We start from the raw sequence: 23,014 nt of genomic DNA, 5'->3' as shown, positions 1-23,014 counted from the left end.
CCAGCGATAGTGTGTGAGTAAGCGATACAGAACGAATGACTAACGTCTAGAGTTAACGGGACTAACGTCTATAGTTAACGGGTTATAGTAGTAAGTGTGCGGTGTATTAGCATGCTGCTAACGGCTCCGTCTGACTCCAGTAGACTACCGGGCGTATAAGACCGGTGGTATAGTCAGCCACGTTGCGTTAGTAGTACAACCGATATAGCAGGAGGGTGCATCCAGACCCGAAGCTTAGCTGTCTTTAGGGTAGCAACAGTATTAGCAGTTCACGCGACAGCAGCAAGCAACAGCCAGCAGTGGACGTTCCCCAGACGTTACAGAGGACGCCTCTTCCCACCAGCAGAGGTCGCCATCACAGCATGCTCCTCCAGCTAACCACTGCCCATGCTGTTCGCCCAGTCCGCTGGCTGTGCTCGCGGGATCGCCGATGCCATCTTGTCACCTGGACGAGAGGGGATAAGAGTGGGTCCGCCATCTTGGCTAAGTACGAACGGTACCTCGAGTATCTACAGCAACGTCCATTCAAGTGAACGCTAACAACCAGTGTCTAAGGGGTACCCCAAACAATTTAAGCCGGCTTTAGTGTAGGTTTTATTTTGGTAACGTGGGCCCACATTTACTTGGTTTTCTTTTGGTATTTTATTATTCTTGTTATTTGAATTCCCAATGTTTCTCTACTTTATGCCTGGGTCTCCCCTAGTACAAGCGGGGTGTTATTAATGTATTGAGCATGCGGTGCCTATGGTGGGAATAGTTTCCCCTACATTATCAGTGAGATCACCCGGTGCCATGTATGAATAAATCTGAAGTATTATCTGTAACTGATAACCTGCCCAGGCTTCAATACAAAGTAGACCTTATTGGGAGCACTGTGTGTGTGTCTGTTTCTTCCATTTGCTAATCTAACCCCTGGGTAAATATTGTGACCTCAAAATTATTTAACCCTTACACCCCATTCACAGAATAGCATTTGAAGGGTCTATACAGGTGGTCAAGGAAGGGTACTGCTTAAAGGGAAGCCCAATAATACGATTGAACTGACAGTCACTGGGTGTGGGAGGGCTGTCGGAGGTACTGGGGGAAGTGAGAGTGTGTGGGGAGCTACTGCTGACCGCCTTGGAAGGCGAGGGAGACCAGAGTTCCAGTCCCCAGGTTAGTAAATCCTGGGCCCCATCCACTCCTGCTGCAAGCCCTCCAGAACGACGTTCCGGGCCAAAGACGGGGGTACATATAGGTCCAATTCTATAGTATCTTACTACCCAGTGTCTGTGTACTACTACTCCCACAAGCAGGGATAATCCACCCTTCTACATAAGAAACGACTCCAGCTCCAATCACAATATGATTTGCTCTCAACTAGTAAGATCGAGAGACTACTCCTGCACACCAAGCAACGTTTTTTCGAGCAGGGGGATAAGGCCGGAAAATTACTTGCGTACCAAGCACGAGTGGTGAGTGCCTCTAGACTGATTCCCAGGATAAAATCCCAATTAGGTGTCACTACAACAGACCCTATGGACATTTCTGAAATCTTCTCTGACTACTATTCCAAACTTTACACGTCGGAGTCTTCCCAGCAGGACTGGGATCGCCCAAACCCCCTCAAGTCTCTAAAGTACCCTCAGGCGAATAAAGCGGAAGCTGAAGAGTTAGGCACGCCTATAACCATCTCTGAAGTGGCTGAGGCAATCAAATCTTTACAAAGTGGCAAATCACCCGGGCCAGATGGCTATACTACAGAATTTTATAAAACCTACTCCGTGTTGGTTGCTCCTTTTCTACTGAGAATATATAATGACTCCCTTCTAAAGGGCCAAATACCGCCTACGCTATCAGAGGCGTCACTGTCCCTGCTGCTCAAAAAAGGTAAAGACCCTCTCCTTTGTAGTAGTTACAGACCAATCTCCCTCCTTAATGTGGATTGTAAAATATTGGCTAAGGTCCTTTCATGCCGTCTTCAGAAGGTGGTCCCGTTCCTGATAGACCCGGATCAGACGGGTTTCATCATGGATAGGCAATCCTTCTTTAACACCAGGAGGCTGTTAAATATCCTTTTCACAACCACGACTGGTGCGCCAGAAATGGTACTCTCCCTGGATGCTGAGAAAGCGTTTGACAGAGTGGAATGGAGGTACCTGTTCCATACACTTGAGAAATTCGGTTTGGGACTGGGTTTTATTTCATGGATAAAACTCCTATACTCGTCCCCGGTGGCCTCGGTTAATGTGAATGGTACCAAGTTGGGCCAGTTTGCGCTTTATCGCGGCATTCGTCAAGGATGCCCGCTTTCTCCCTTGCTCTACGCGCTCGCCGCAGAACCTTTAGCCATATGGCTTCGCAGTGAGGACAGATTTGAGGGGATTGAGAGGTTCGGCCTGGTTCATAAACTCTCATTGTATGCCGACGATCTCCTACTTTATGTCTCCAATCCATCATCGTCCATCCCTGTATCCTGGATATTCTAGAACAACATAGGCAGCTCTCTGGATACAAACTTAATCTCCAGAAAAGTGAATATTTACCTGTTAATGCATCTGCGGAACGGCTTCCTCAATCGCTTTTCCCCTTTAAAAGGGCCACGGAAGGATTCACATATCTAGGGATTTTTATGGCCAAATCACAGACAGAGCTCTTCGCAAAAAATGTCCGTCCTCTGCTGGATCGCTTTAAGCTAGATCTGACGAGATGGTCCTCTCTCCCCCTCTCGCTTCTGGGAAGGGTTAACCTGATAAAGATGGTGGTCTTACCCAGATTTCTATACGCTTTTCAGCATATACCAATATTTATTAATAAAGCCTTTTTCACTTCAATTGATCAACTTATAGGTTCATTCCTGTGGGGTAACAAAAGAGCACGTATTAAGAGGACGATCATGCAACTTCCCAAATCGGAAGGGGGTTTGGCTTTGCCCAATCTTCGTTATTACTATTGGGCATGTAATATAAACAAACTCCTTTACTGGAGGACCAGGAGGGAGGAAGAAGACCAACCCCAATGGGCTCGGATGGAAGTCTCCTCTTCAAAGTACTCACTCTGGTCTGTGGCAACATCCCACCTACCCATTTCGATCCCTATTAAACAGGTGGCTCGGAACCAAATTGTGACGGATACTTTGAAAATCTGGAATCAGTTTAGGAAACAATTTGGCCTACACACTCCGTCGGGGCTAGCTCCAATCTCTCGTAAACATCTATTCTTACCGTTCTAATCCTGTATTCAGAAGCTGGGCGAACAAAGGTTTGCTAACCATTAATGACCTCTACTCTGGAGGTGTGTTCTCGTTGTTTGCAGAACTATCAAAAAATTTGGTCTCCCAAATTCCCACCTTTTCCGTTTTTTCCAGATCAGACATTTTGTTCAGAACCAATTCCCACAATTCCCTGGCCGTCCTCCAGACTCTAGGACTGACCCTCTCCTATCGCTCAGTACCGGGCGGAAAGGGCTTGTCTCAATTTTATATGATAAAATATTTTGGATGAACCCAATTTGCTTAGACTCCCTAAAAGCCAAATGGGACGAAGATCTGGGAATTATCATTACAGATGAACAATGGGATCATATATTAGACCTTGTACACACTTCCTCAATATGTGCAAGACAGTTTGCTGCAGTGTAGGATCCTGCATAGGGTTCACTACACCAATGCGAGGTTAGCAAAGATATACCCAGATAGAACGGATGCGTGTAATAGATGTAAACAATCCCCAGACGATTATATGCACATGTTTTGGACGTGCCCCAAACTCACAGAGTTTTGGACTGCAATATTTGATACACTGAGTAGGGTCTTGGGTGTGACGTTAGACCCTGATCCACTCACTGCCTTTTTCGGTATCCCGAATACCCCTTCGATCGCATCTAGGGCAGCAAAACGAGTGGTGGCGTTCACTACCCTCCTCGCTAGGAGACTTATTCTCTTTAAATGGATACACCCTTCCCCACCAACTCACAACAGATGGATACATGAGATACTACATTGCGTTAAGCTTGAGCGAATCAGATTCTCCCTAAAGGGCTCCCTTGAAACATTCCATGTGACCTGGCAACCATTTCTGCAACACATCGATACCCTGACTATCAATGAAGAGACTTAGAAAGGATAGAGCTTTACACTTCTAACAGCACTTCCTTATCTTTTATTATTATTTTATTTTATTCCTATAATTCTAATCCCCCCCCCCCCCCCTTCCCTATCCTGGTATGTATGGGTGTGAATGAGACCCCCGGGGGCTGGGTGGGTAACTGGGGGAGGGAGAGGGGAACGGGAGACGCAGCTGCAGAAGGTCAAACTACTCAAGAATTACCACAATATTATAGGCAGGGGTGGGGAAAAGAGTGAAATAATCTCATTGATGACTTTCTTCCACAGCCACAGCCGTGCTAGAGAGTTTTCTTTCTGTGTTTTTAGTTCTTTCTTTACTTCTTTTTATCTAAATATTTGTGCATAATACAGATGGGTCTGATTGATATTATTATTGTTTTTTTGTTTTTCTTTCCCAGTAGCATCTATGCTGTATGTTTAGATGTTTTGCAGATGTGTTTTCAACAACTTCGGTTGGGGGGGATGGGATGGGTATGAGGGAGGGGAAGGGGAAATGGAAGGGTAAGAAAAGAAAAAAAGATGGAAGATGTATGATGTTGACAATTGTAAGTGTACAAACTACTACTAGAAATTTATATAAAAAAAAAAAAAATTGACTAGTCCATATGCCACAGGGAGCCCTGCCATGGAAAGAAAGTCATTCACTACGAGAATTTGGTTATATTAATGTTACTGTTAATTATTTTTAATTATTATTATAATTTTTTATACTTTCTCTTTTTCCCCCTTTCTTAGTCGTTATGCCAATTCCCAATCCCATACCTGGTCGTTGCGTGCGCTGCCCCCTACCGTCGGTCTGGGAGGGTGGAGACTACCACATGCTTCCTCCGACACATGTGTAGCCAATCCCCACTTCTTTTCACCTGGCAGCACGGACTCTCACTGGGGGAGTGTAACGTGTGGAGGACACTACCTCCCCCAGGATCCGACCTCGCTGTGCAGGCGCCCAGACCGATCTGTAGGAGTCGCTGTTTTACAACGACCAGGACCCACCCTCTAACACTGCCAATTGTGTTAGTATGGACGGTCAGCTAACCAGGAAGCACCACAGCTGGATTCGATCCCACTGTCTCTGTGGTGGTGGGCAGACGCTTAGACCGCTGCGCCACCCGGCCGCCCTCATTACTGTTAATTCTAACAAACTGCGTGGGCTGATAAAGAATGAGTCGCTTCGCTACTTCTTTCTGTTACCTCGGCACAGTAGCCTACCCGGCACACTGAGCAGACAGGGCAAGAGTCAAAAGAAGGAGGAATGAATATTTATTGCAGCGTTGAGTCATTCTGCATAAAATTAATCACACTGAAAACCTCTCTCACCGCTTTCTCATTCCCGGGCCCAAAACTTCTGGAGAATAACACATTGCACTTTTATAAATGGAGAAGATAAATGAGCCATTAAGAAGGAGGGGGGGGGGGTGCATTGAAGGTAGTAAATGTTTTTTCTTTGTCCTCTTGGAATTTTAGAACCCTTGTCTTGTAGCGGCCAGTAGCCGTGGTTACATCATCATTACAACGTTCTATCTCATAGGCTGTCATAAATCACCAGTATAGAACTAGTGCCGCGTAGTTCAACTATCACTGTGTTGTTTTACGGTATCCATAACAAGCCACTTCAAATGCAGCCCGACGACGCCTAATTTAAACACAGAAATATACCTAAACTAACAGATGTGCGAAAGGATGGATTCCAATCTAAGGGTTGAAGTATAAGTGTCTCCCTTGTATCTATTTTCTGCTCCGACTCATCCATTCCCCGTGTTCTGCGGGGGCCAAGGAATAGAGTTTTTCATCACTGCAGTCTCTCACCAGCATCGACCAGCGATATTGATCTGGAGCAGATCTCCTTCCAGTCTACCTGGGGAGCTAGATGAGCCTGCTCTGTATTGATCCAACCTTTTTATTCTACACTCTCTCTCTCCCCATTCTTTGGCTGCTTTTTTAAAATGTTTATCATATGCTTGTCATCTCTTGTAACAAATATACACAGGGAAAAGGCAGCCATATCTATTAATTCAAGGTTTTGCCGTTGCGTTTTCCTTATCCACGATGACCTGAGACAAAAGACTTTTCGACGGGCCGCTAAACCGCGCCCGTGGCGGCGGAGAGAGATTGTCCTCCGGAGACGAGGGGAAGAGATGCGGAGGCATGTTTACCCGGCCGCTGGTCAGACCGGAAGAACGCCGGCTGTGAGGCCGAGAGACGTTCGGCATGAGATGGAGCTGGGAGAAGCAAAATTACGTCCGTCAGACGGGTCTGTGCTGTGTATGAAAGATGATGATTGGAACGTGCTGGAAAACAAATCCAACAAATTTCCTTTGGAGGGAAAATTGCTTGACAGTCTTAACTGCGGTGGTTTTCCTGTTATGTTCCACACTCTGTTTTCCCCTTTAGTGTTTCCCTTAACTACACGCCCCCCACCCTCCCCTACAACCATATAACACGTCTCCTTCCACGGAGTGCATTTCTACCTTCCTTCCTACCTGCCTCTCGCTCCTTTGCACTCAATCTTTAACCACCTATCCACCTCCTAGTGCTATTTGTCCTCTGTTCCCCACTGCCCTCACCCCTCCCCGTTAGCAGCACAGGCTCTCTGGTAATGCACTAATCTGTGAAGCTTCAGTGCTGTCTTGTCAATCTATCACGTCGGATACACACATCTCTCACTCCAGGCAATTACAGGGCCATTTCTACCTGCACTCCAAGAGGAGTCTGCTTCCCGCTCTTTGCTACACCTACCTACCGGTAACATTTTGGTGTCTTTTCAATGTGCTTTCAATATGAAGATTTTCTTTTTAACTAGGAGGGCACCTGAGAGAGCCTGCAAGTGCCTACACTTTTCCTCCACATTCCTGCCATGAATAGAGCAAGATGCTCCTCTAACCACACTTGTCCTGCAACTTTGTAATTGCCGTCTGACAGCAGTGCACACTTGAGCCTTTAACCACTGGGATTTCTGCTTTTATAAACCATGACGGCACACCTGATAATTCACCACATCCAATTATATGTCTGTAGCTGTGACTGTTAATTCATCACAAGTATTTGTATTTGGTTGGTACGGACAAATACACAGATACACAAGTGGAGACAGGAGTGAGTGCTATACCCCCATGCACTATGTGTGCGAATATAATAATATAATTTTCAGAGTTGCAAGTACTTGTGAGCTAATGGGTTGCTACTGTAGTTAATGATATTCTGCTGTGGTATTGTTGCACAGTATACCGAAACATACGTAACGTACTTTTTCGATACTTTTAGTTTAAAGCGCTTCGGTATTCGAATTCTCCTATGTTCAGTACTTTTGTCTATGTGTCTCTGGCGTAAGTGATATAGAAATAATACCTCCACGCCCTGTACTACTGTAGTTAACAAAAGGGCTTCTGTAGTGAAAGTTGAAAGAATGGATTGCACGGTGCTAATTGCACCCTTACTTACAATTCATTACTAATTGAAAATGGGGGACCCTGATGTAAACAAGACGAAAGTCTTTCTCTAGTCTGCATCCCCTTAACAATTGTGTGTATTGAGCCGTATTGTATTGTACCCATTCTGCAATCTGCTAATAACATTTTCATTCAATCAATCACTGCGCGTCTTGTTTACATCAGGTTCCCCCATTTTCAATTCATAATGAATTGTAAGTAAGGGTGCAATTAGCACCGTGCAATCCATTCTTTGTGGATCTAGCCCTCATTAGCTGTGGTAGATCATGTGACAATTACTGTGATTGTTTTCACCTGGCCCTTATTTAAAATGTTCTCCCCAATTTAGTTGTTATGCCAATTCCCTGAGTGTGTCACGGGCCCTGGTCGTTTCGCTGCCCTATGGTTTGTCTGGGAGGATGTACTGTCACATGCTTCCTCTGATACATGTGGAGTCGCCAGCCGCTTCTTTTCACCTGACAGCTAGGAGTTTCACTCGGAGAACGCAGGTTCACGCCCAGATCCCCTCCCTGCTGAACTGGCGCCCCGACTGACCAGTAGGAGTCGCTATTGAAATGACCGGGACTCATACCCTCACCGGCTTCCCACCCGTGAATACTGACAATTATGTTCTTTGGAATGTCTGACCAAGCTCGAAGTACCGCTACCGGAGATTGAACACGGTTCTCTGTGGTGGTAGGCGAGATATTTGACCTCTACACTACCCAGATACCCTTCACTTGGCTCTTTTGACAGGCTATTTATATCAGACTAAAAGTAATTTGAATCACGCAACAGATTTTCGCATCACACTGGTATGAAACGACTTTAACCCATGTCCTGTCAGTAGGCTGAAAATAGCTCTGTTGGTTTTTAGGGCTCAGTAAAGTAAAGGTTTGGCATCAGAATAACGGCCGTGCAACCTGACCTCTCTGGTTGGTTTTTCCTGATTTGATTGGATAATAAAAAAAAATCATGCTTGGATAAAATGAATGTTTTAATCATCTGACGGGATCGCATTCACAGCAACACTAAACACATTAAAACCTCTGTTGATGAACCAGGTGCATGTACAACAACAACAAAACAGGTCCCAATTACCCCTCACCACATGTGTTCAGTGCTTCTGTGAAAGACATCCCCTCGAGATGTTTTAGTAAATACACATTTTCTGCCAGAACTTTCAAAGGGATTGGATACTATATGATTTAAATATAAGAGCTGACCACCAGTCGCAGCAATTCATTATTGGGTGAGTGCACACAGAGTGCAACAAATTAGAAAGCTGCAGGGGTGCATTGCTCCAAGTGTTCTATGGTTGTATATGGAATACACGCAATTCTAGGGATACGTTTCAGCATAGGTAACTTCAGAGGTGCAGCACTGTCCATGGCTGACAAGAGCATCCACCACTGTTCCCTTTATTCTGACTATACCCAGAATCATCTAACTATAAGGGAAGGAATCTCTGTGTGTATGTCTGTAACTCGCATATCTCGAGACCCGTTCATCTGATCGGCTTCACGCTCGGCGTGGGGAGTGCATTGTCGAATACAGTGCCATTTGGCCCGACAGGCATGCGTTTAGCCTTTTTGAACACATTTTCGGACAATCATTTTTGGTGGCCGAATATACGGTGCATCCCTAATAATTAATTCATCTTTTGATCTTTATTGTTCAACTGTAGCCTATTGTGCAATGTGCATCCGCATCGTGTTTTTATATATTTTTTTATAGTGTGGTGACGGTCGCTAACGCGGCTAGTTGTAGCCAGAACCGTCTGGTCAGCTAGCTAGCTACTTGTTTAGCAAACTCCTAGCTTAGCACTTAGCAGCAGGTTTCCTCGTACGACGCACGGCGTCATGGCTATTGTTTACACTTTCCATGGGAATGGGATTAATGCACGTGTCTCGAGTCGGACTATTCAACTTTCGACTTTCCTATGGCATTCAGATTATTTGTTGTTTTTGAGAAATGAACACCAACCTGTAGAATTAGTTTGCAACTGTAATATAGTTCAATGGGGTTTGGAAGCATTTCTCACAAGACACTCACATATTGTTCCAGATATCAGAAATAAGAATAAGAACTGTTTGAATTTCATTTTTTTTCATTTCAAACCTTTATTTATACTCGTGAAAGCACTGAGGTTTCCCTCATTTACAGTGATGACGAGTTAACAAAGGACACAAATATCATAACAGTTAATAATTACAATGAATTACAATTACTACAATGATGGATTAAAAACAATTACATGATTCAGTACATAGGTCAAGTGCAATGCCTTTAAACTCCATGAATGACGGGAATGTTCCGAGCTTTAGAGTCTTTTGCAGGGTATTCCATGTGTATGGAGCATCGTAGGAGATGGCAGATTTTGTATGGTTTTGTATGTTACTAACTGTCAACTTCTCACAGAATGTTTAGAATCTTTCTTCCAGCAAGACAGCAGGTAACCACTCCATAAACATTCCACGCAGGGCAAAGATACACAGCACACTCAATCAAAACCTTCAACAAATTGACCTGATCTGCTTTTATTTTTCAAAGGGCATACATCTGTAAAGACACATCAAATACCAAAAAACCATGTACCATTGACTCAGTAGTTTGTTTATACTTCAGAAGTATGATATTTAAACATGGTCCCCAAAATGTATGGAAGCGAATGAGGAGCCTGACACCTGGGAGGAATGGGGGTGTAGCAGCCTTGGGGATGTTTTAAAAATATAATTTAATATATAATATAATATAATAATTTGTGCTTCACCAAAAAAAATTGTCAGCAGCCGCCACTGGTATACACAACGTCAGTATTGATTTTCATTGATCATTAAAACTTAAAAGAGGAATTCAGACTGAAGTTTACTTCAAGGTTGTAATTCTACAAAAAGTAGGCACGTACAAACGATTTCCAAAGCATTTCCCAAACGGATGTTTTTTCTCCCCCAAGTTTTGAGTGTTCTCATTTACATTTACATTTAGTAGCAGAGTGCATACTAGACTAGTAACACATAATAGACACATACACATGTTAGTAGTAAGTATGGTGCAGCATGACATTGCAATTACACATCTAAATACTTTTGTTTGTGTGTATATGTGTGTGTACATTTTTTACATTTCTAGATGTTTAATATAGTTAATAGTTGTTTTGGACTGGATTTCCTGTACTTCCGAGAGCTCATAACTGAAAACAATAGGGGTGGGGAGATCTCAGGCAATATTCTGAAAAATGTAAACCTATACGCCAAGTGAGGTAGGAGGCCTCTTCGAGGGGATGCATACACTGAAAAGATTAATACGAAAGATGAAAAGATGGTAATCATAGGGCAAGGCGGTGGAGCTGAGAGGATTGTACCGACGGTCCTCCAGGTTTCAGATGAAAGCATAAAAACAACAGCTGTCGTCAACTCACCACACGCAGTATCAGCCGTTAGATAAAAAACACAGCCAAGTCTTTGACGAGTAGAATGCTGACACCCACCCCCACAAACGTGGTGTCTCTAGATCGCATCGCCCGAAAGGACCTCGGATGTAACGACCAGTTGCAGCTTCGGAAGGTTGATGAAACCTCTTCCGAGACCCACTTCCGGGTAGGTCTTTCTGAGCAATAGACACTAAAAAGGAAGACTCCCAGTCCCACACAAAGTACTAAACAAAGTTCAGTGAAATTATAAAAATGAAATATCAAATATCAATCAAGTGTGTAATTAACAATTCCTGGAAAGGCATACGGTATATTTTCATAATTTCACTGAGCCGTATTTATACTTTCTAGAATATGCAACATCATAATGACCTAACATGGCCCAATGCTTTAACTCAATAACTCTGGAAGCAATCTAATTTATACCAGACAATAATTGGTTTGTTTAGTCTTTTTTAGCTTGACGTTTTGGCGGTGAAATCTACCGTTAGTGTGGTAGTGAAAGCGTTAATCCTTCTGTGGTGTGGTAGTGAAAGGGTTAACATGCTGTAGTGTGGTAGTGAAAGCGTTAATCCTTGTGTAGTGTGGTAGTGAAAGGGTTAATGTCCCTACATCTCCTTATGGGGGCTTCAGCACTGCACATGTGAGCTGAAACTGCAGAGATGGTCTCATGCAGTATTATGCCAGGATCAAACTACACTATATTTTTGTCTTTCACGATGGTCACCATGTCAGATTAGGTCATTATAGCATCATAACATCTTGCTGCGTCTTGGCCGGGATGGCGCGTTTGTCCCTGACAAATCTCTGCATGCCGTCTTGGAGTGACGTTCGCCAGTGATCGGGGAGGAGGGGTTCTGTTTGGACATCACATTCGAGGCAGGAATTGTGATGGAAGAAAAAAGGGTCGTTCCAGATGTGTGAACATGATAGACCTTTCGTCTCGGTTGTGGCGGGGCGCTCCAGATGCCACATCACTGTTCTTTGATTATGTTGCACTGCAAGGGGTATACTGTATAAGTCATTCCCGACCTTCATAATCGGGAAAGGCAGTGTCGAGCATAACAGGGAAATGTGTCGGTCACGACATAATCGCGTGTCAAAATCTGGCTGAATTTATGTAGTCTGCAGTGTTTCTCATAGGATTGCCTTCAGGCCTGGTGGTACCAGGGCTCCAAACTAACTTTGTTCACCATTCTGATATAGACTATGATCTATGATCATATTATGATACTCAATAAAGATAAGAAAGATCCAATTGAAATTGAGAAAAAGCTGACTAAAGACCAATGCATTAGGCAATTAGGCCAAATAAAAAAAAGCAGGACCTACAAAAATTACAATATTGGCTTGGACTCAGCCGAAGTGCTCTTGACTGATTCAAAATGAATATCTACAGTAACGTTACTGCATCACTTACCTAAAATTGGTGGCACCTCACCAGTGGGTAACAAAAGTATGAAGTATAATTTATGCACAAACTTGTAAAATGATCCCCTTATTATCGACCTTCCCTGCACACTGACAAAATGCCCCACCCTCATCCCAGTGGATTTGCACTGCATGATGAAAAGGGACGACTTCCATTTGTGATTAGACTAAAAAGTATACTAATTCAACAAAAGCACAGTTGTACCTGTAAATACCCTACATACATGTTTACCCTTAACCTGTTAAGCTGTAGCCCTATTTTCAGAAATCTCGCCTAAAGGTACATGCCTAAGTAAATGGAAGATTGCTCCACTTCTACAAGGCCAATTTGCATGTTCTTGGTATCTAGGAACATCTAGGGACCTGGGGGTATGTATTTCCAGTGTCAGAAATATTGTGTCTGTTACTAGGCTTGAGTAAATTGTAATGAAAAAAGGGAGAATATAAATTATAATTTATTTTTTCATCTGTGCCGGTGAATAACACCATGTTACAATTGTGAGCAAGCCAAGCTCGCTCACTGAGCTTATTCACCACCTTATTGAGATCAAGTGTAAAAAGAATCTAAGCAAATGAATAAAGGGAAGATGATTAAACAAAAGGATTTGTAGATACAGTAATATCGATTTTAATTATAAATTCATATTTGACCTTGAACTTGACCTTGACCTTACTATGGCCAAATCATACATCTATGGATAGGGAAAAGGCTCCTATTTCCAATGGCAGGGTTAACTCTGGATTTAGTAATTTCCTTGTGGTTTTACGATAAAAGAGATATAATTAGAATTTTTTCGATAAATTCGTATTTTCGGTAAATCATATAAAACATCGGTAAAAATGAAAATATACACTTTGCCTACTGTTTTGATAGGGTTATGGTCTTTACTCTTGGCTAAAAAAAATCATTTGGCGATCTTGAAAATCGTTGGACAGGGTTGTAGCCAATGAGGGTGAAATATAATTGGGGATTTAATATGGTCTCTATTGATCGATTTATGATAAAGAAAAAGCAGGGTCCCCCAATTGGGAGACCTTACGGCTTAACAGCAAATGGCCCTTCATTGTGATGACAGTAATTAAATACATGGGCACGGCACTAGAGGGAGCCAGATCTGGTCCCAGTAAAATGCAAAATATGCATTGGTCAGAATTCATTCCTGTACTCTGTCTCTGTGGCATTAGATTGGAACAGGCTACCAGCAGACCTTAAGTTAATTAGCCCATATTCCTCTTTTAAAGTCAATGTCAAGAGCAGGAGAAACAGAACCTGGGTTTAATTATATTTAATTATATTTCATTTATCTTACTGTAGTTGATTTTATTTTCATTTTAAGCTATTTTATATTTTTAATTGTATTAATTGTCTTTTATAAAAAAGAAAAATGCACTGTATTTTATCTCCCTATGTTTTCCTCCCCCCTGCGTGGTGACTGGGCACACCCTCGCTTCACCCACAGGCTCTGACAAGTGCATTCTCCAAGACACTCTGACGTCACGAGACCGCCGCCATCTTGGTATGAGGGTAACAAACGGATTTCTACCATCAAATGCATGCATTGAGCTCCGTTTTTATTACATGTTTTATCACATTCTTGTTCATTTCATAACATTTTCATACGATTTGTTTTGAAAATATTGAGGCCAACATGGCATTTCACTATTTCGAAAGCCTTTCTGGTGATTCTAAGGCGAGATATGAAGAATACAAAGAAGCTCGCCCTGATCATGTCCATACAAAACACCTGCAGACATGGCCATCTCTCGAATACCCAAATTGAAGCTGCTGTGTTACGTTTTGTACTAATAACAAACACAGAAATCCAAATCGCAAGTTTTATATAATACCAGCTGATGCATCACGGAGGAAAAAGTGGCTGGCGGCTAACGTTCGGCTAACGCCCTCTGGTGTTGTGGTCGTGGTAGCTACATGCTAAGCTAACGTTAATTACATCATATCGAACCGATAGGAGCTTATCTTATCTAATCTTACGTGGTGGTACCACGTGTGCCACTACCCGATCAAACATCCACGTAAGATTAGATAAGATAAGATAAGCTCCTATCGGTTCGATATGATATAATTAACATTAGCTCAGCATGTAGCTATTTGTCTAGGTTAACGTAGCTAACATTAGCTGCCAGCCACTTTTTCCTCCGCAATGGTATAAAACTTGCGATTTGGATTTCTGTTTTTGTCATTAGTACAACGCGTAACACAGCAACTCTTTGGCATTGTGAAGGACTGAAGAAAATTCCGCTTGATTGTCTTTAATTTGCCGCTTTAACGATCCGTTTCTCCACTAAATCAAGCGTACACAATGTACCAGGCGGGACAGTTTCCCCCCACGCTGCAGATGCGTAGCAACAACAGACAGGAAGTTGACTTCGAAAATGTTGTATCATGCACTCATACTCTCATACACCTACACACATCCAGGCATACACTCACCAGTACATATTACTCACAGACATCTGAAGAACCGCAATGGAAATAAGCTGTAAGCTTTCTTACGTTTTTATCCTTTTGATAATGGTGGGCCTCTATATGTATATAATAAATACAGTATATGTTCATTATCAATAAAGATCTCTATATATCTATCTAAATACCCGGGGTTATTTGTATGCCAGTGGCATTATGACTTGCTCTCTGGTGCTGAATGGATATGAGGTTTTAGAAATCCAAACAGATCCAAAAAGATAGTTCACTGGCTAAATGCAGCGTGCGCACGCACACACACACACACACACGCACGCACGCACGCGCGCACGCACGCACGCACGCACGCACGCACGCACGCACACACACACACACACACACACACACACACACACACACACACACACACACACACACACACACACACACACACACACACACACACACACACACACACACACACACACACACACACACACACACACACACACAATTTGTTTCACAATGTGCAGACATGGAACTGCTCTCTAGGCAAACCAAACGAGGTGCTCAACATCAGACTGTGACCCAAGAGGGCTACATGAAAACACCACATGCCTCTCAGAAAATCTCAACTCATCAGACAATAATTACACATATTACTTTGTGTGGGGATGTGCTTTCTGCGTCCAACGACTGCAACTAGCCTGTGTGGGTTACACACTCGTACGACACAGGGGCACAAGCAGCGAAGGCCCAATTTAGAAACAGTGTGCCGTGTCAAGATTTGTGCCCCATCAGCATTCTCTCAATCTCTCCCCGTGGCTTGCCTTCTGCCATCTCTAGGCTGGCGGTTGGATGTGGTGGGGAAATAAAACAAGAAGCTGAATTGAATTGCTGTCTGACGGTTACGCCCCTATTGCAGGTAAATGTTATCCTGTGGAATCTACAGTACAGACTGTGCAGAGTACGCTCTTGCCTTCGACCTTGTTATCACAATTTCCAACAGCGCGCGTGCAGGCACTCTGTTAATATTCCACCGAAAGGGCAGAACGACAATCTCTAGAGGTTAATTCCAACAAGTCCGTGCAACACATTTTAGATTTGAACCGCAAAGAAATGGAATATGCCATCTTCAGAAAATATTGGATTTGATTATTCATGTGTGCACAAGGTCAAGAGAACCCTCAACACCTATTTGCATATCAAGAAACCAACATTGCCAGTAAGACCAAGTAAACAGCACTTACCTCAGAGGATGGGTGAACGATCTTTGACCCCCCCCCCCCCCACACACACAGACCCACGTGATAATATGAAATACATTATGTGTGCATGTCAAGTGCATGTGTAAGAATGATGAACTCAGTCAAGCTGTAGACACAACTGTATCACTGCAGCTATAGCAATTATTCTAAAAAGAGGAATATGTAATATTACTGTACTTAATCTCCCTGTAATGCTAATATATTATTAATTTAATAAACATATAATCACTGTTGTGCATATTTTTGCCTTACCTGGTCAGGTGACACTTGAGAAGCATTTCACAAAGAGGTGTTTTTGGTAGCAATGATGAGAACAGTTGCAAATAAATAATAACAAATAAAAAATATGATGCTATGTCAACATCACACGAGCAACAATGCCAGAAAACAATAAATAAAAAAGAAGCAGCTTGAATAACAGTCTTTAAGCAATTAAGCAATGCCATGGTTTTTGGAAATGTATGGAAATGTAAACACTCCCATTGTTACAGTACAGGCAATCTTTCATTTTGTATGCAGGTAACATTATCCCACCACATCAGGGCACTCAAAACGCATACATTTTGGGTGCCTGCAAAATGTGTACATAACAGGACTTGAGAGTTTTCCCAACGTTCCCGCTTTACTTGATAAACCCAACTTGAAAGATAATCACAAAGTTTTACCTTGAATGCTCAGTAGGGACCTTAGAAGCCAACCTTCGCCTGTCTGGCCTGGGGAGGAGAGTCAAAGATTAAAGGTCAGAGGTCCACTTACCCCAAAACACGGAGAGGTCAGGGTCACAGCCGTGATGGGAGGCGCCCTGCACAACACTATGATTGAGCCTTACCCGCACGACCCCCAACACCCAGTATTTGAACAGAAGCAAAGTAGTTACCGTCGGGTGGGTGGGTTGGGGGGGCAGGGGGCCGGCACAAGGTCGTCGACAACATACCATGTGAGTCTCATTTAGGATTATCATGCATCAGGCAAAAAAACTAAAACAAAAAGATCCATCGACACTGCGTCTAAAGTGCTGAGCAGGGAAGCAAAAGCAACGACCTACCTGAGACGACACCTTGTCACACACACACACACACATTATCAGTGCCGAGAGCAAATGCCAATGACTTTATATACTTCACACAAGTTCAAGTTTCTTTAATAGTTGTCATACAGAAGTACAGAATACTTTTGTACAAAATGCTTCTTACTGTTGCGCTCCAGAGACTGTGCAAGACAAGATAAGTATGAAATAAAAACATAGTAAAATTAGAAGTAAAAAAAAGAGGTCACAGTGTTCAGTTTAGACATATGTACAATGTTCGATGCAGAATAGACGTAGTTACCATACAATATACAATACTGTGCAGTGTACTAATATACAATACTATATAGTGCAAGGCAGAAATGGAGAAATGGGACGAGGTGCAATTTAGGTACAATTCACAGTAGGTGTACGAGTTGTAGTGCAAATCCTTTATCAATAAATATAAAGTGTAAGTGTGTTTGTGTGATCTAAAGTGTGGAGAGTGGGTGCTGCAGTGTGTTGTTTGTTTGAGTGAGTGTGTGCGTGTGGGTGTGTGTGCTGTGTGCATTTGATGGTTGTTGCATAGTGATTATTGTTCGTTTAGCGATTATTGTTCGTTTAGCAGCCTGATGGCCTGGGGATAGAAGCACAAGTACAGTATATAACACCCACATGTCCACTGTGGTTAAGAGAGCCGGATGGATACGTAGAAAGAACAAATAAATAGTACCTTTACTTTTACCTATGGGGTTTGATGGAATGTTCCATGGAGAAAGCGGATTTCCAGACAGAAGGGGAAACAAAAAAGGAGAGGACAGAGGAGAGAGGAGAGGAGAGAGGAGAGGGACACAGAGAGGACAGGAGTGAGAGAGGCTTGATGGCTAAACATTATGTGCAGAGATAAGATACTGTATAAGAGATGTCTGTGGATTGTATCGTGAGGGGATGAATACAATCTAAAGCAATATTCAAACCCTGCTCTGCTCCATGCTGGATATGCACCGGCCACACTGATATGAAGATGAGGCCGTCAGTGACTCAGTCCCCCCCCCCCCCCCCCCCCCCTGACACCTTCCACATGCATTTCAGTGGCAGGAGCAGAGGTCATCTTTTTAATAAACTATTGTTGGCAGTCGTGCATTATATCAATGTAGCGTTAAGAGACACATCCCTTCGCTTGGACCACATCAAGATGAGACGGCAGAATCGAAAGATTTATAAAGTTATGTAAAACTAAATGAGATTTTGTGGAAAGTGGTGATGAGGCCATCCGATAAGAGTGAGGACATGAAAAATCACAAATTAAAATAAAATGACAGTAACAAAATGAAAATGAAGTATGTGAAGCTCATTCCAAAACTGCTGAAATGACAGCCCCATGATGTGAAGCTCTCAAGCCTGAGCACCCGGCCGGCACACAGCGTTCACAGTGGAGGCGGCCCACACAGTATTCCGAGCACAAAAAGGAGGCGGGAAGAAGGGAAGGATGGAGGAGATGAATGAGTGGAAGGAGGAATGGAGCCCATACCTTGGTCGCCCATCATCAAGTGCGCCAGACCTTAGGGGAAGACAAGAGCACAGTCAGCAGAGAACAAGGGATCATGGGAAGGCTGCGTGACACTGGAACACAGGCATCTGTTGCAAACCCAGATGTCTGTGGTATTGGGGGGGGGGGGGGGGGGGGAGACGACGGAGAGATATGCAGACAGGAGGGGTGAGACAGACAAGGTTTAGCACGATGAGCATCCAGGTCAACCATACCGGTTGCGATGAGTCATCAGCCACTTACTAGAGTAGAGTTTCTGTTTTGTTTTGTTCTAAACAAAAGTTTGATTTCTCCTTGAAGCACAATACAGACAATTCCCAAAACGACGGTCTGACCCCAGAACCACGTTGGCTAAAGTCAAACACCGCTTATACTGTATTATCGCTCAAAGCGATAACTTATTTCTTGATAAGGTGAAAAGGGTATGATGAATTACCGTAGGCATGTTCTACGGTACACAATTTCAACTGATGCAAATGTGTACACCGTGAATACACTGGTATGCAGCAGCACAGTAACAACCACTATTATTCTTATTTATTTTGTATAGAAGTAATACTTACCAACGAGTCCTTTTTTATAGTTAAAATAAAAAGGCACTCCTCCCCAATGGCACCAAAAATAACACCCACAAAAACATTTGAACCCAATGGGAGCCTTACTTTGGGGACATGTAATGGCAGCATGAAATAAACAAATAAACAGCACACTACATGGCTCCAACATCCACTTATCTTATTTAGTGCACCAATAATGTGACATTTCGAGCGCAACTGCTCGACTAAACTGACTAAAGTGACAATGCATGATGACATCTTAAATGTCACACACACACACACACATATTATATATACATACATACATACATACATACATACATACATACATACATACATACATACATACATACATACATACATCATACATACATACATACATACATACATACATACATACATACATACATACATACATACATACATACATACATACATATATACATACATACATACATACATAATATATAATACATGCATATAAATACATTCATTCAATTTTTATTTATTCTCAAAGGATCATTGAGAGTAAACTCTCATTTACAATGATGCAGAGAAAAATACAGCGCACAATACATATAAAATAAAAACCATAAGAAAATTCAAAACCACTGCAGACCGGGGTGAAACAGTCGGTCATTAAAGATTTAAACTGTTTAACGGATACTAATGTATTGAGTTGTAAGGTACATTGCAAGACATTCCATTTGTGGGGGGCATAGAAGCTAAAAGCAGATTTCACAAGTCCAGTACAAACTCAATCATTGGAGCGAGGATGATATGGTCCAGAGGTCCAGTCCAATAATGAAGTGATATAAGGGGGAAGAACTCCAACAATGGCTTTATATAGAAAAAAGATGCCAGTGCAAATCAAATCATACACGCATACATGATAATGTACATAGCTCTGCATTCAAAAAGTACAGAATTCAATAGATAACACTAAGTAAACATCCCATGTGCAAATAATATGTTTATTATGTTACTTTACACAATTTTATTAATTTTTTAAGGTTTATTTTTTAGCGTTTATCGCTTTTTGCTACTGGGCAGTCCAGAGAGAGAGAGAGAGAGAGAGGAGGAACGGGAGACAGAGTGGGGGGAAGACATTCGGCAAATAACGACGGGTCCGGGAGTCAAACCCGGGTCGGCCGTGCCGCGACTCAGCGCATTATGTGTAGATACCTTTTGAATGCAGAGCTATGTACACTATCATGTATATTTTTTATATGCAATGTATGATATTTCTATGTCACATTACAGACTATGTTCACGTGACTGTATCATGTAACTGTAAAGTGTATCATGCACCTGTATCATGTGACTGTATCATGTGACTGTATCATGTGACTGTATCATGTGTATATTTAATATGCTGTTGTGCATTGTCACTTTAGTCTGATGCAGAGCAGTGCATTGTTACCTTGGTGCAATAGCAGTGGACACTGGAGCCCTGTGGTGTGAGTTGTTTATTGGCTCACTTTCAGCTCAGCACCCGCCCTCTTTGGTTTGGATGCGGGTGCATACTTCCATCATGTAAGGACAGCACCCAGGGCAATTTCACAGGGCTACGTACTGGCACATTTTCAAATCAGTTGGCACCATGGAATAAAGCTGATGTGCTCAACTATTTAGTGATCAAGATGAAGTCTCTAATATACTGTACATGGAATAGCACCAGGTTTTGTCTCATGACAACATCACCAATGAGAAGTTTTCTAGATTTAGGAGAGAGTTGCTTATGTTCACACACACTGATGCTATTTATCATACTGTAAAAAGAAAAATCACAACAATGACATGAATCCTGTTCTATGGATTATTGGTGTATTTGGAAAATGTGGTAGATTGTGTATTTATAACCAATCTTCAAATGTATCAGTGTAGAAATATTTTAATACAACGTGCCCGTACATTAGACATACTTTTGGTAGTCAAGTTTATTAAGACATGTCCGAGATTATCCAAAGCACACAAAGGTGTGACCAACCAACCAGACAAGAGAAAAAGTAAAATATTAAACCAATAATGTCAATTAAATGCCATTGTATGACATAAAATTGCATACTTTAAATAGCACTGTGCTTTACCTTCTCTATTTGCATTACCTTGGTTTATTGGCCTATAAGCAAATCACCACATTGAGACGACAATAATGCCCAATATCAGGAAATCGATCAAACTTACCATGACGGGAACACCAAAGGACCATCATTATAAACAATGAAACATTTGTTTACATGTAATTAAGAGCGTCGGCCATGAAAACACAGCAGGCCTACAGAACACAGCAGGGGTGGGGTTTATGTAAAGATGAAGAGTACCCACCTTCGACATAGCTGTCTTCTGTAAGCAGGGACGAGCAGGGAGAGAGAGAGGAAGACATTCATTAAGCAGCATGCAGACTGGTACGGGCCGTTGCATGTTGTCACCATGCAAGGCATCAAACATAACATGCAAGTGTGCCCCATTGTAACCCCCCCCCCCCTCCCCCCCCCCCTCGTTACTTATAAACCGTACTTAATGTGTGCCTTTCCTCATCCTGGCTGGGTGAGTTTTGTGGTTTATGGTGTTCACGTTCACATTCATACTGTGGCTCTTGTGGAGTACAGTTGTTTGTGTTAGTCAAATATGATCCTATTTAGAGGTTGACTGGAACGACAGGGCCCTTTCCGGGATAATATGACAGTATGTTCCGGTGCTTAAGTTTTCCAACTGATCTTAGTCACACTCTCAGTAGCATTAACCTACTGTACACTTTCATATAACATTTTAAAAGTCTATAAGGCTGACAGCTAAGCTAACAGATTCATTGTGTTGAGTTAACAGGTGAAATAAATGTATCTTTTATGTATCTAAAATGTGTCTTTTTTATGCTACTATACTTAGACTACAACCTATCTTTATTTTTTATTTATTATATATATATTAGAGGTGGGCATAGATTATTTTTTTTAATCTAGATTAATCTATCTGCAATCCTGGATTTAATCTAGATTAATCTAGATTAAAATGGCTAAAAAAATAAAAAGATCTGCCGAAAGCATTCAAAATATGTGTTCTACCCAAATAATGACCAGAAGTAAGTCCTTACTTTTTCTTTCCTCCTTATGTTTCTCAGGCCAGGTGGCCCATTACACCATGAGCCCATCTCCCGTTTCCAAAATGCATTACAGACTGTTTGAAAAAGCTGTTTTGCTATGATAATTGGTAATGAAATATCAAAATAATGTTCAATAAGATGTACTTGTGTTTAATAAGTTGTTTTATTCAGAAGTTAACACAAATAAATAATATTACCAGTACAGTACAGTATCTAGCACACTCTCAGGAGCAAAACAGAAAGAAGCATTTCAAACTTGAACTATGTGACATGGCTTGACTCAATCAGTCCAATCTCTATTTCTCCTTCTTCCACCAGTCACTCAGGCAGACCAGGGCCCCGTTCCCCGTACCTGGATAACTGAGTTAGCCGGATAATTCCCAGTCAAGCCTGACTTAAGCCGGACCTTCCCATTCCCCGACGCGCGATTGTCCAAATCACCATGACAACAGATCAAAAAGTTTGAGCCTGGTCGGGAGCAGGGTTAACTTCAGTTAGCCGGATGAACCATGGCCACGCCCCCGCAAATAAATGACAGCTCGCTTCCTGAAATGATTCTCACAGTCTAGATCCCATTATACCATTCTGAATTATGTTTCTGTGCTTCGTTTTCCTAGAGGGGGCTTCTGAAATGTATAATAATAGAACTAAATGCTGATAATAAATCATATTGAGCCTATAGATTTACTTTGTCCTAAATAAAATAATGCACGTC

General features: G+C 42.3%; 1 protein-coding gene across 1 annotated transcript in view; it reads right to left on the bottom strand.

Annotated features, from left to right (window-relative positions):
• Window positions 1-18,517: 18,517 nt before the first annotated feature.
• The window catches only part of LOC311234124 (neurexin-1a-like), a gene marked incomplete at both ends in the record, with an annotated part of 172,813 nt that continues 168,316 nt past the window's right edge, over window positions 18,518-23,014 (bottom strand). The window contains one exon of the mRNA XM_084321241.1: window positions 18,518-18,651. Within this exon, the coding sequence (XP_084177367.1) occupies window positions 18,518-18,651 (134 nt within the window). The remainder of the gene's footprint in view (window positions 18,652-23,014) is intronic.

The sequence above is a fragment of the Notolepis coatsorum genome, assembly GCF_963971535.1.
Source record: "Notolepis coatsorum genome assembly, chromosome: 9".
NCBI lineage: Eukaryota > Metazoa > Chordata > Actinopteri > Aulopiformes > Paralepididae > Notolepis > Notolepis coatsorum.
The sequence above is the reverse complement of the archived record's forward strand: the minus strand, read 5'-3'. Positions and strand labels throughout refer to the sequence as shown.